Source organism: Salmo salar, chromosome ssa14 (assembly GCF_905237065.1).
Source record: "Salmo salar chromosome ssa14, Ssal_v3.1, whole genome shotgun sequence".
Classification (NCBI taxonomy): Eukaryota; Metazoa; Chordata; class Actinopteri; order Salmoniformes; family Salmonidae; genus Salmo; species Salmo salar.
The window spans coordinates 35,950,187-35,965,129 of NC_059455.1; the positions used below are offsets into that span (position 1 = coordinate 35,950,187).

The following is a 14,943-nucleotide window of genomic DNA, read 5'->3' on the forward strand; positions in this document are numbered from 1 at the left end:
GGTTTGTCAAAAAAAAAAAAAGTCAAAAAAACTTTTATTTCTTGAAAACAAGTTTAATAATTCCTATTTTATCAACTCCTTCTGTATAAATTGCATGAAAACATCTGCATGAACATCAATACTATGCATATAGTATAAAAGCCTGGTACAGTATTTTCACAATTAGTTCCTCACACAATAGCAGTAACAAATATATCAGAGACTTCATACAAAAGCAAAGAAGCATAAGGCAATATTATCAAAGGAAAAGATTGCATGGGAAAATGTGTTTTTATTAGGATATATATAAGCCATCCTTGTAGGATCAGCAAAACTAACCATAGATCAGAGTCTAGGCCTGAGGAGCAACATCATCATACTTCTTTGCATAGATGAGTACATCTGGGAATTGGGACGGTGTATACTGTGTGTGTGCAGCGAATAAACACAGATGCACCTGAGAAACAACTGACAGAAAAAGTGTTAAGTCACATGTTCACAAACACATATATTTATATATCAAGGCATACATGGTCCAGGAAAGCACATGTATAACTATTACAGCATATCAGGAATGCTAACAGGATTGCTGGCAGAAGGGCTCCGGGTAGGAGTTGACCATAGGGGCAGATCTAGGATGAGCTTACCGTCCCCAAATGATGACCAGGGAAAACCTTAGATCAGGGTCATTGGGCAACTACCAACTCTGGCAGAAGTACGTTTACTCGCTCTTAAAAGCGTGAGAGAAGTTTTATCATTCTTTTATCATCATTGATAGTCATCCGCCACCCCGTCAACATCGAGATTAAGCTGTAAAGCCAACAGTACCGCTGCAAAAATGAAACAGAAAATCCCTTTTGATTTGTATTTATTTGTATTCTCCACTGAAGTATGAATGTAACCAAAAGCCTGTAAAGTTAAGGGCTCAGACACACCAGTAGTGTTTGCTGGCCGAGAGTACTTAGCATCTCTGAATGTAATTTCCGATTTTACATATAGAATCCTGTGGAAAATGTAGGCAGTCAGATGTCTACAGCGGGTGGTCCCTACAACACAGCACGTTGAATGATCTGCCGACAAACACTAGAACCACAATCCGTGCGATGTGTCATCTCTATGGAATGTACTCCCTGAACACATCGACTAGGACACGTTTACCTCAAGTACTGATGGTGGGTCTTCTACTGGTGTGGGTGACAGTATGAGTGTGTTTACGTTGAAGATCAACAAGTGACACACACATAAATAAGAATGTTAAGGAGCAATATGTGGTAGCTAGCGTGCTACAGATTAAGACTGTCTGGTGAAAGCTGGAAAATTACTGTTTGAATATTTGAGGCACTTTGGTAGGTGAGAGTGGTGACAAAGAAATGGTACATGTTAATAGTGCAAGCACTGGTCATGGCGGAGAAAAGAACATTGAGAGAACAAGAACAGCGCACGAGCTCCCATGCATTCAGTGGAGCTGAATTGCGAACAGAGATAGAGCAGTGCAGGATGCTCCGCAGCGAGGCTGTAGAATCCAGTGCATGTCTTTGGTCGGCAATTAGAATGTATGCCATGTTGGTATCAAGAGTTCTAAGACAATTACATTCTTGTTAGAATGCCGATTAGGAATGTTATCAACATTTGAGTGTTTGGTGCCAACATGGAAGACAGTTTGGTTAACTCTCTGTAAGAATGGCTCTGGTGCATAAGGGAATGTAAGAGTGAGAGAAAGACCATCCAGGTCTGTCACATCTGTAAAATAAATCAAATTTACATCAGAACTGTCCAACATCTTTCTCTAAAGTCTCACTTTGAAAATCATTGTCTTCTGCAGTCATCTTGACTATGGGGCAAGGACAGTGGCTGATACTGATCAGATGTCTCGGGGCATCCTACTCCACAATCAGTCCTGAGTCGGGGTCCTCCTCAGTCCTAACCTCTAGCTCCTCCTGCTTGACAGGGCAGGTCAAGGGCTGTAACTGCTGATTCACTATCTGACTGGTGGTCTGTTCTGCACTAGCAGCCTGTCTCTCACACAGACTCCCCAGCAGCTGAGCAGTTCTGAAGACTGACCCATGCTGACCAGGCTGCAGAGACTGCACGTTCTGTAGGGTCCGCAACATTTCAGCTGAGACTATAGGCAGATGCTGCTGCTGGATCAGACTGCCCCCTGGTGGCCGGAGGACTGTCCTGCGATGGGCTAAGGACGGGGCTGGGGTCTTGGGTTTTGGGCCGGGTCGGCGCCGCTGGGCTGCTGCTGGACCTGTGCTGGTCTGTCTGGGCCTATGGTAGCTTCTGGTAGCCTGGGGAGGGGGAAGGAAAGAATGCTCGTAGGACCCTAAATCGTCCAGGGATTGTTCGCTGTAGGGCAGACTGTCTTCTGGGTCATCTGGGACGCCATCATCGTCCTCTTCTTCCTCATGATTGTCTTGGTCCTCCTGGTCTTCGTCGTCGCTGATGAAGACCATGTCTTTGGGAAGAGAGGCAAACTGGTAGACCAGCCTCTGACCCTCCACCTTGTTCAGAATCCCACGCTGGTAGTAGTACCTGTCAGGGACAGAGAGAGGACAGCTTTGATACACACACACCTGCAGGGACACAGACTGGAAGTTATTATTATTGTGATGTAATTAATGTAACTACAGCGATGTAACTACAGCATACCTGAGTGCTCGGCCCATGGTCTCATAGTTCATGTCTGGTTTGTTCTTGTGTTTGCCCCAGAGTCTGGCCACAGCCTTGGAGTTGACCAGCTTAAAGATCCCTGCATGCCGATTGGTCCATTTGATGTAACGTGGGCAGGCCTGTCTGTCCTGGAGAAGCTCAATCAGGAACTGCCACAAGAACATAGTGTTACCTGAAACAAATGAGGGAGAGGTGAGATGGAGTGTGTGTCTGTTTGTGTGTATGTACCAGAGGAGAACGGCAGGTAGCCTAGTGGTTAGCGCATTTGACCAGTAACCGAAAGGTTGCTAGATCGAATCCCCGAGCTGACAAGGTAAAAAAATTATAATAATCTGTCGTTCTGCCCCTGAACAAGGCGTTGGACCACTGTTCCTAGGCCGTCATTGTAAATAAGAATTTGTTCTTAACTGACGTAAATTTAAAAAAACGACTGCCTCTTATTGAAGCCACAAAGTTCAAGGCTGACCATGGTACTGCATGCATTGTTTGCAAAAAACAGGATCCCCATTATAGTGAATGGAAAAATAGCTATCTTCATGGTCATTCTTTGTGTAAATATATAGATTTTTAAGACAATCTTGGAACCAATAATTGCTTCTACAAGACCAGATTATTTTAAAATCACATACAGTAGGGTCATTTAGTTGCCTGCAGTACCCCAGTAAGTCTTCAACTTGAGATACTCAATAAGAGCGTATGTTATCAGTTAGTGCTGTCCGGGGTCCTTGGGACCTCCCTAAACCCCTACCATTTGAAAATGTAAACTTCAATGTGGTAGGGACGTCCCAAGGATACCAAATAGCAATAACCGTTATGTAGCCATAAGACGCCATCTTAACCGACTTCCTTGGCTTCAAATGCGCTATTGAGTCTTCACATAGAAATTAATGGTGTCACGTGATTGATCAGCCATTGGTGTGTACCTTTGCTGTATTTGCCCCTCTTGAATGTGATGTCCGGTGTGGGGGATTCAGGCCTTTTGGATTTCTTAGCTAAAATGCATGACAGAGTAGTTGTTATGTCACAATGACATGTTGACATTGTCAAAATGACAGTAGTCCATAAATGGCCAGGTGAGAAAGAAAAAGTAGTTGTATTGTCAAAACTGATGAGCAGGCATACGAGCTAAGGTTGTTGTGGTTATGATTACAATTTATAGTTTGAAAGCATGGCCAGATAATGACAATCTAACCTCTCTTCTTCTTTGGTTGCTCAGCAACAGTCTCCCTCTGCAGTGTGACCCACTGGGGCTGGCCCAGAGCTCCCACAAGGCCTTCCGCTGACACCGTCAACTGGTGGGTAATGGGTGACGTGATGACATCACCCAGGGTGGGGACGTACAGCTGGGCTAGAGGGGAGGAGACAAACACACTGTTAGGGGTTACAGTGTAATAAATGAGTCTACAAGGAGACAATTTGATTATATATGAGAACAGGATGAATACATCTGCTCCAAGCAGAGCAGAAATATAGATGCTTGTTTGCACTAGGGAGCGATACAAAGAAACCTGGGGCGCGTTCAGCAGGATGCAGTGTTTTGGAACGTTCCCGATAGAAATAGGCTATGTAGAATAACATGCCTCTCTGACATGTATAATAAGGGATCATATCAGCTCTGATCTGCAACGTTCAACAATGTTTGGCAACTGAATGTGGCCATTGTGATGGTAGACATCAAGCTCAAAACCCTGCTAGATTTGTTTACGCAAAGACTGAGTTAAGAGTCAAGACAAGTTACTCACTGAGCTACTAACTTAAACTAGCTGTGTGTGTGTGTGTGTCTCACTGTAGTGCTGTTGGTCCAGAGAGAGGGAGTCAGGGGAGTCCATGTTGAGGAGAGTCTCAGCTGCCACCAGTGTTTCCATGGTTTCCTCATCTCCACTCTCACTGTCCTCCACTGGAGAGGGAGAGAGCGAGGGAGAGAGGAGAGATAGGAGAGAGGTTGGGATAAAGATATGTTGAGAGAGAGGCAGGGTAATGTGTCAGCATGACATCATGGCTCTGTCTGTAGGCCTATCCCTAGTGATGGGACAGTGGGAGTAAACAAGAGAGCCATCTAGCTACTACACTGTTAGCTAGCATAGCAGCCTTTCTATAACAGGAGGTTGGTGGCACCTTAATTGAGGAGGACGGGCTCGTGGTAATAGCTGGAGCAGAATGGTATCAAATACACCAAACACATGGTTTCCATGTGTTTGATGCCATTCCATTTGCACAGTTTGAGCCATTATTATGAGCTAAATAGAAAATGGTGCAACTAAAAGTAAAAGTCACCTAGTAAAATACTACTTGAGTAAAAGTTTAAAAGTATCTGGTTTTAAAAATGTACTTAAGTAGAGTGGTGGAAAAAGTACTTAATTGTCATACTTGAGTAAAAGTAAATTCTATACATCAAATTCCTTATTTTAAGCAAACCAGACAGGCACACGCCAACACTCAGGCATCATTTAGAAACGCAGTTTTGTGTTTAGTGAGTCCGCCGGAACAGAGGTAGTTGGAATGACTATGTGTTATATTGATAGGTGAATGAATTGGACAATAATTATGTCCTGCCTGAGCATTCTAACTGTAACGAGTACTTTTTGGTGTCAAGGAAAATGTATGGGGGTAAAAACTACATATTTTCTTTAGGAATGTAGAGGAGTAAAAAGTAAAAGTTGTCAAAAATATAAATAGTAAAGTTAAGTACAGATGACACCACATTGAGAAAGTGTGGGGTATTGTAGCAAGGGGTTGTTTTCTTAAATGGAGAATTGCAACAAACTAACAGGGTGGAAAGTGATATCAGGGACACAGAAGTGATATTTCCTGCGGACAGAAAAGACACCGCATTATAGCAATGACCCAGCTAGGGTATTCTTTCTAAATGCCTCATTATATAGAAGCTAAGTTAGCCACAGTACTAAACTACAGTATTTTAGACTGAAACTGCTCAGTTGTTATATATACTCCAGTAAGGATATGTGCTATAAACACAGCAGATAGCATCTTAGTCGAAGTAGCTAGTGTGCTAGCTAACCTTTCTACCATAGCAAGCTAACCGGCTAACCACCTGAATGTACTGACTGACTGCACAAAGTCTGTATCATGAATTGTTTTGCCCAGCACAGTTTAGGATGTGAATATCACCCTCCTGTTTTACACTGACATTTTCTCTCAGGAGCTGAATGAAGCCTCGGCGCCTACACCCCCCGGCTAGACAGAAAAACCCTACCTGTTAGTCAGACCCTTTACCCTAACATCTTACCCAAACGTAACCCTCCTAATCTACTACAAAACTACGTCAAAGTGTCTGTTCTGTCTACAGGTGCTGTTGACGATGCCAAGAAGGCCAAGCTGCTCAACCCCAGATTGCCTTCATCAGACCGTGTGTGTTTGTTGTTACCTGTTGTTAGCAGTTGGTCTTCTGTGTGTGTCTGCTCACAGGCCAGGCCTGTGTAGGAGAGCAGGTGGGAGTGTGGGATCTGCTCCACTATCACTGCAGGATAGGCCAAGTGCTCATCCAGCTGCAACACACAGGGACAAATGATCTGTCACTCACTTCAATTCAGTTATTTTACATTCGAGCCAATGCTTTATTTAATACTTTCCCATATCTAGTGTTTGATATTGTAAGACAACAGCCAAGGTAAGGCTTGAACCAGCAACTCTGCAGTTAAATTGGAAGGGTACTAACATCTGTGCCATGAGATTCGGAAGTCTTGGCAGAGGTTGTACACTGACATACAGTGAGGCTAGGCTTTAGGGTTTTAACTTAAGAGTGGTGTGAGTGAGAGGACTACTTTCACTGTTCCTATTTGAAATAGGTCAGTATGTTCCCAATGTAAATTGGTACCGATGTTTCAATAACTATGGCTGACGTCATCATCATGTTATCCTTGGCTACTGTACATGTAGATTCTATCTCTGGATTCAATACAGCTTGTCTGCACTTTGATATTTCATTTCCCAAGTGGTTCTACATTGACGTGTGACTTTAGAAGAGGCTTTGATGTTTTATCTGTTGGTGTGGAAACAACACACACACACACACACACACACACACACACACACACACACACACACACACGGTCGTCCCCACCTGTAGTCCATTGTTCACGTGGTCGCTCGCAAACTCAAAGATGAGTTCTGTCTGCTGCAGCATGGAAGACATCCCAGAATACTCCAATAACAGGTCTACGATGTCATCATCCCAGCATTCCACATCAGATGTCCAGCAGTTTCACACAACACGTTCTAAGTTCCAGAGCACCGAATCGAAGTTACAGGTGTCAGAATCACAGGTTCTGTGTTCCAGAAGTTCCAGAGCAGAGAGAGTTGTATCGAAAGCTTCCCCCTGTCCGTTTCTCACAGGTCCTCCTGTGGATGAGTCACTCTTAACTGCATGCCTGAACAGCACAGTGACTAAACTGTCTAAATGAAAGTAACTTCAGATAAATAGCTGGCTAGTAACTCGTTCCTCACTCCAGCGCAGTGGCTTGACCTCTCAGAAGAGAGTTGGCTTGGCTAGTTGGTTAAATTGTTGAGGTAAAATCCTGCAGGGGTCCTCAGTAGATGTTCCATAGATGAGATGCTGAACAGGAGCAGAGACAGAGAAGTTGCAGGGAGAAACAGTTACTTGTTTCCTTCTCTCTTTCTAAGTTTCTACCCTCGATGAAGAAGTGGAGGCCGCCAATGGTCCTGTGGTCTCAACCTGAGAAAAGGGAACAGAGAGAGACTGGTGGTGGGAGATGGTAGCGGGAGGGAGGGAGGGAGGGAGGGAGAAGAGAAAGAGATTACATTAGAGAAGTCTCTTCAGGGCATGATAACTCTACTTGTAGACTTCATAAGCCACACTCGTTCTGATCAAAGTGCAGACAGTGAACAGAATCACATGATCAGGGCTCTATAAACTCCGCTGGCAGAACAGTCTGTGGGTTCAGTCTGTTAGTGAGGGGTAAAAACACTGTCCTCTGTCAAACTGAGCCCAGGCCTCTTATAACAAGCAACTGTTTATATTCCTATCCCTCTTATCACACTATTATGCCACACAGACCTTCTGCTCTCTTTCTCTCAGCTCTCACATGCACTGCTTTCTTATCTACCCTTCTAAAGAGACCAAACCAGCAACAGGAAAGAAGCTTCCGGACTGCGTCATGAGTGTGTTTGTGTGTGTGTATGGGGGAGGGGTGGGAGGAGGCAAAAAAGAGCAACTGCGCCTGCTCAGAGCACCTAATGCTCAGGTCGGACAATGGACTTCTGCATTAGGGTGTGTATCATCCATACACTGTGCCAGGTCACCCTGACGGTGTGTGTGTGTGTGTGTGTGTCAGTTTGAAGGGAGGGGAAACTCCTCATTCGGAGATATGGTGCTTTCCCTCTGGTCAGGGCAGGCACGCCTGGAATGTGTTTGGAATAGTTAATATGGGAGATAAGCACAGAGCGAACAGACAAACACAGAGTTACATTACTACAGAGAGGAGGAGAGGAATCACAAAAGGTGCTAGGTAATGATTGCCTGTGTTTTTGACGGCTGTTTAATCTTATTAGGATTTCTTCACACCCCGACAGACTGTAATGTACATTTTCTAGACAAACACTCAAAGGATTTGTTGCGTTACTAACAGGCATCGGTAACAAACAAGACTGAAAAACCTACATCTTCGTCCATCACTCCTACATCATTATAACAGGGTACTGTAGTTCCACCAATTGAGTACCTTTGAGTAGTGTAATTTGGTGAAGAAGAAAAAAAACTTTTATTTCACCTAATTTTAACATTCTGTCTGTCATAAAGAGCACATGTTCAACTTCAAAAAAAATTGTTTGTCCCATCTTAAGAGGTTAAATAAATAAAAAATACTATAGTAAATGCCAAATAAAGTAACAGGGTATACCGTAACAAAGTTATTCTAGTGTCAAAATTGACTACAATGTGTAAATTAGGTCATAAAGTCATTCTCGTCTAAAATGGAGTATGGAACATCCGTGCGTCTCAACAGGTAAATGAAGGTTGCGTTTTGATTTGACCACTAAAATGGTGGTTGCTCTATATCCAATAGCTGCGGTGATTGCTCTATATCCAATATCCAATAGCAGGGACAGAAAGCAGGTTTCCATTAACCCAGGTTTATTCGACAAAAGCAATGTTGCAACAAAAAAATATTAGGACGTGTAATGGAAACGGCAGATGTAGGTGATATTTCTTAAAGATCTACAAAAATTGTATCCTTTCAAAAGGGGTTGATTTTTATTTTGTCTAACTTAGTTTATTGCAACAAATGATGGTGGAAACTGTGTTTTTCAAATAAATTATGAATGCTGAATACTTTTGAAAGTATGCCGGGCACGTGATGTAGGCTAATCATTAACTATAAGCTCCACTCCACATTTAATGCTAAATGCCTACTTCTTTTAAAATAAAACAATTGATGTTTCTTTGCAGGACAGGGATTGTCCTGATGTGTAAGAATGCCTGAAATGCTTGGCCTTGCTTATCTGGTTGGCTGGCAAGTTTCACCATCCAATTATTTCAGATCTACAGGAATGCAAGTTTCACCAAGGCATGGACCATGGCGATATGTTGGCACATGATAATTATTAGAATATGGAAAATATTAGTCAATTATTGCATTTTATCCATGCTGGCTTACGCGGGCTACATGAAACAAAAAACAGATAGGTGGGAGGGCATAACTTTATGCAGTCGCCAATTTATTAATGCACAATTTGCCTAAATGGGTAATGGAAACACTTCAACCACTACATTTTTATTCTACACCGTAGGTTTTTGCAAAAAAAAAAATGTATTTTTTAAGGCCTGATATCATTATAGCCAGCTGTTTTCATAGACACAAGATAGATCAATGGAAACTCACCCTAGCAGACAATTGTTGCATGTAGTTTCTATGCAAACTATCTAAATGTAGACAATTTTATTTTTATTATCACTGGACAAGGTTGTGGAAACATAGCTATTGAGACAGACCTCCCCAACAGCTCTGACTTTGTTTACATAAGACGTCACGCATTTATTTACTTGTTAAATACTACACCAAACCTCTTAGTAAAATTGAGCAACTAAAACATTAAAATTACAGATGTCTTGAGTTATTTTAGATTCATTCTGGGAGTTTTGAGGATGTGAAATAGGCTGCCATGTCTAGTGTCTCATGTGGGACAAACATCATTAACCACACGCGGAATTGGTCAAGAAACACACTTCCAAGACTGAAATCTTGTTTTTCTAATGATCAACAGAAAACACGTGTCAATCGGCGTGTTCAGTGGCTCTTTAAATCAGCCATAAATCCCCCTGTGACAGAGGAAATGGAAGCTTATTGTGTGCAACAGGGTGGGGCAATTGAATGCAAGCGTAAAAACACAAAAAACACAACACGGTTGGCTTGTTACAGTGAGATCGACCTGCTCACTTTTCCACCACAAAACCTGCTTTTACACTATGATTTGACAATTAAATGTTCAATGTTTCTTTAAAAAAAAAATCTAAAGAGTCACCATAACTGGATTGACCTTAAAATGAGGAACAGATGTAAATAGATCACACTGATCACATGAAATAAAAAAACATTTCTTGACACTTTGTCAAAGCAACAAAATAACTAGGGCTTTAAAATCTTTAAAATCTTCCTAGAAGTCACAGAGGGACGCTTTAGCAAGTCTTTATTCATATAAAAAAAAACAGATGTATTGAATTTTCCATGTGGTTTATTTAAATGGACACTTCATTGAATAAGCTTTTAAAATGCAATATTGGTGCACAACTTCTAAAATATCAAAGGGACACAAAACACACTCTTTACGTGGATTGACCCAACACCATCATCACGTGACTGAAACAATCAACCCCCAACAGCAACCCAGCCCAGTCCTCTGTGTTTAAGGCCTTGTTCTCGTTGTCACGTTATATAGACTGTATATAGACTTTTCTATTGTGTTGTTGACTGTACGTTTGTTTATTCCATGTGTAATATTCCATGTGTAACTAACTCTGTTGTTTGTGTCGAACTGCTTTGCTTTATCTTGGCCAGGTCGCAGTTGTAAATGAGAACTTGTTCTCAACTGGCCTACCTGGTTAAATAAAGGTGAAATAAAAAAATAAAAACGTTAGATAGGATAACATATACACACACACACACACACACGCTCCTTTACTTTCTCGGTGTTCCCCTCTCTCCTCCACCTCTCTATTTGTTCACTCAGTCACTCACATTTTCTCTCCACTCTTTTACTCACCTGTCCTCCTCTCTTCAGGCAGTTACTGACTGTTGTTAGCACCAGAAAATCCTGTTTTGCTGTTGCTGGCCTACCATGACCTCTCTCTCTCTCTCTCTCTCTCTCTCTCTCTCTCACACACAGTAGGTAAACAACCACGTACAGGTAACATGCACCATGACGACAGTTGTTGTGCTACACGCCTGTGTTTACCTGAGCTCCTCCCACTCTATCCTTAACTCCTTAGAGGAGAGAGAGAGAGAGAGAGAGAGAGAGAGGAGACTTCCCTTGAAACAGCCTGAGAGCTGCTCACAGGTCAGACATCACGCATGCTATATTCATGCCGATGCATTTTGAATGCCAGTATTTTCTGTTTTGCCTGTTCAGTAGATATGTTGCTATATGTGCTGTTTCTTCCATAGTGTGTGTGCGCGCGTGCATGTGACGGCTGAGAGAGCAAGATGCGACTGAGGCTGTTATCGCACAGGAAGCACAACCCATTCGGTGGGCTCCACTTCCTCCTGAGAGAGCGGAAGGGAGCCAAACACAACGCTGGAACAGCTGTCACCACGGAGAGAAATGTTCCATTGTACATCTGCCAGGCGGCCATTTTGTATTGTGGTTGTTTTGAATGTTGGGTTATCGTTAACGCTTCCCATGTTCTCTGTGTCCTGTTTATTTCCCAATATTGTTAAATGACTCCTTATTTCCCTGGACAATGGTGACGAGAGGAGGTTTTTAAGAATATTTGGGACATGACACAGTCCATCTAGAGGTTCATCCATCACATGTGTTGGTGTCTGTGTCTTCAGTCATGTGATCTGATCCTGTGAAGTTGCTGCCAGACCCTTAGGGACAGTGATAAGCTCCATAACACACTCGCTGTCCTGTGTGTGTGTACAAAGAGCATTGTGAATTAGGCCAGGCTGGTAGGGGAATAGGGTGAGGAGCTGATAAGCTTCCCCTGTTGCCCGGCGTGACTGGGCCTGGCCAATCTAACATGGAGGAATTATGTGACGATTCTGAGTAACACAGCTGTGTGTTTTGGTGAGATTAAAATCGCAACCCCCTTTCTGTGTATGACTTGTGTGTACGTGTGTGTGTGTGAATGTGTGGCCCTGTGTGTGTGTGTTTGCTCGCATATGCACTGAACAAAAATTTTAACGCAAAGTGTAAAGTGTTGGTTCCATGTTTCATGAGCTGAAAATAAATGATCCCAGAAATGTTCCATATGCACAAAAATCTTATTTCTCTTAAATGTTGTGCACAAATTTATTTACATCCCTGTTAGTGAGCATTTCTCCTTTGCCAAGATAATCCATACACCTGACAGGTGTGGCATATCAAGAAGCTAATTAAACAGCATGATCCTCACACAGGGGTACCTTGTGCTGGGGACAATAAAAGGCCACTTTAAAATGTGCAGTTTTGTCACACAACACAATGCCACATATGTCTCAAGTTTTGAGAGAGCGTGCAATTGGCATGCTGACTGCAGGAATGTCCACCAGAGCTGTTGCCAGAGCAGAGCTGTTGCCATTTCTCTACCATTAGCCACCTCCAAGTCATTTTAGAGAATTTGGCAGTACGTCCAACCAGCCTCATAACCACAGACCTTGTGTATGGCATCGTGTCGGCGAGCGGTTTGTTGATGTCAATGTTGCGAACAGAGTGCCCCATGGTGGCATTGGGATTATGATATGGGCAGGCATAAATTACAGACAACGAACACAGTTGCATTTTATCTATGGCAATTTGACTGCACGAAAATAGAGTGACAAGATCCTGAGGCCCATTGTGAGGCCCATTTTTTGTTAAGGTATCTGTGACCAACATATGCATATCTGTATTCCCAGTCATGTGAAATCCATATTAGGGCATAATGATTTTATGGCAATTGGCTGATTTCCTCATAACTGTAACTCAGTAAAATCAATTAAATTGTTGCATTTATATTTTTGTTCAATATTTATGTTTATACTACAAAGACACAGGTGCTTGGATACTTTATGTAAGTACTCTAAAGCTAAACAGATATAAGATAAGATATGTATGTATTCTCAATAACACACAGATCATGCCAAACGCACAACCTCAGTTTTGGGGTTTCTGCAATGCTCAACTGTAGAGCACTAAACACTTTCACTTTCACTTCAGCCTCAATCTACTACACCACATGTGTCAAAGTCATTCCACCGAGGGCCGAATGTCGGCGGGTTCCGCTCCACCCTCGTACTTGATTGATTAAGGTCACTAATTAGTAAGGAACTCCCCTCACCTGGTTGTCTACGTCTTAATTGGAAGGAAAAACCAAAAACCCGCTGACACGGCAGTCCGTGGAATGAGTTTAACACCCCTGTACTACACAGACCCACCTCCTATTATTAACATAATAGCATTCTCTTTGTAAAATCGTCTATTATCTCTTCTGCTCTATGATAGGAGCAGTGCGCTTACCTTCTGTTGTATGTTACTGCTGTGCTGTGTCTGTGTGTAGCAGCTGGCTGGTACAATGCGGACAAAGCTGAGAACAGGAAACAGTTTTTTACCCCTCCTGTGACATAAAACAAACTCCGGTTAGAGAATGCCTTTTGGCACAGATATAGGTTCAGCTTAACGTCCTCAAACCCTCACAGTAACCACTAGGGGGGAAATACAAAGCTGACCTCAGATCAGTATCCAGGGGGTGACTTCATCCTTCTCCGCAAACAACTGCTCTGCTTCCTCTTTCCCCTAAGGGCCCCTCCCACCGTGAATTCTTATTGGCCACCTGTCCTGAAGTAGAGGTAACCGCTGGCGACCATTGTCAGCAATGATCTAAGGCAGCATTTCCCAAACCCTGATCTAAGGTAAACACAGGTATACGACGGTCTTTGCAAATCTCCAGAGGGCAGAGCAACAATACCATGTAGTACACACTCTGTCACACTCACATGCATGCACTCGCACACACCGCTCAGGGCCAGGTATGTATGTGAGATGAACAACAGTGTTTCTCAATTACATAGTCACTAGACCTCCCTAGTGGCCGTGTTTATTACATTTGACATTTTAGTAATTTAGCTGACGCTCTTATCCAGAGCGACTTACAGTGGTGACTGCATACATTTCTTTTTCGTACTGGAGTGTAGAACTGCTAATACATTCATGCATAATTCAATATAGGCCTATCCTTCCTTCCTCCCGTCTATAATGTAATCACTGATCTGACATGACTGGAACTTGGTTAACTGCAATGTACAGAAACCTGGTTTGTACTTATCCAATTTGCTAATTTCCGGCTTCAAGCAGGTCCCTAATCGCTCAAAAGGGAATGCCACCACATGCTAAAACAACTATTCCCTGTGGCCTGTAGGGGGCATTCCTCTCTCCTGAGTCGTGTGTGTGTGTGTTTATTTGGATCCCCATTAGCTTTTGCAGAAAGCATTGACTATTCCTGGGGTCAACAAAAAACACAAAACATGACAAGTAACAAAACACTGATACAATAATAGACAAGGACAGTCACACAAATGTAAAATACAACTGCAGTATATACAAACAATACAACAACAAAAATAATGTGTGTGTTACAGTGTGTCTCTTTGTGTGTGTCCACGTCAGAGTATGTGAGCGGAGTTGAGTGGTTGGAAATCTTGCTCATGGAGCGATGGTCGCACATCGCTCCAGCGCTCCACATCCTTTCCAACTGCTCTGCTAAAAACCGCTCCCTACTCACAGGAAAAAAACTGCCGCTCCAAATTCGCTCCATTCATTCAAATCTAAATTTAACCAACACCCATTTTATTTTTGTGACTACTTGGACCTACCATTTGGTTTTGAGATATTGAAACCAAACCATATGATTTGAATGAAAAGTATTTGAATAAACATGAAAAGGTGAATGTAAGAAGCACATATCATTTCAAATAGGCTACTTGTCATATTAAACAGCATAAATAGGTCAAGAACCAGACAGGGAGCCTAAGAAGGAACAAAAATGTATTATTTAGGCTATAAATGAATTAATTGTGAAGCATTTGCGAGTGCAACACAACAAGCTGGAAGGGACATAAAGTGCTCAGCATTTAAACATTT

General features: G+C 42.6%; 1 protein-coding gene across 2 annotated transcripts; it reads right to left on the bottom strand.

The window, feature by feature from the left end:
- Nucleotides 1-22: 22 nt before the first annotated feature.
- LOC106569466 (ETS-related transcription factor Elf-1) lies at nt 23-13,518 on the bottom strand. 2 transcript variants are annotated; one of them, XM_014140837.2, is made up of 8 exons: nt 13,324-13,518; nt 6,734-7,369; nt 6,038-6,158; nt 4,439-4,549; nt 3,845-4,000; nt 3,576-3,644; nt 2,632-2,824; nt 23-2,514 (listed from the first exon to the last, which is right to left on the bottom strand). In XM_014140837.2, exons 2-8 carry the CDS (start codon nt 6,803-6,805, stop codon nt 1,860-1,862), a joined length of 1,377 nt encoding a protein of 458 aa, XP_013996312.1. In that variant the 5' UTR covers nt 6,806-7,369; nt 13,324-13,518; the 3' UTR covers nt 23-1,859. The 2 variants fall into 2 exon arrangements, with proteins under 2 accessions (XP_013996312.1, XP_013996314.1); XM_014140839.2 differs by lacking the exon at nt 13,324-13,518 and adding an exon at nt 10,888-11,121.
- Between the last annotated feature and the right edge of the window lie 1,425 nt (nt 13,519-14,943).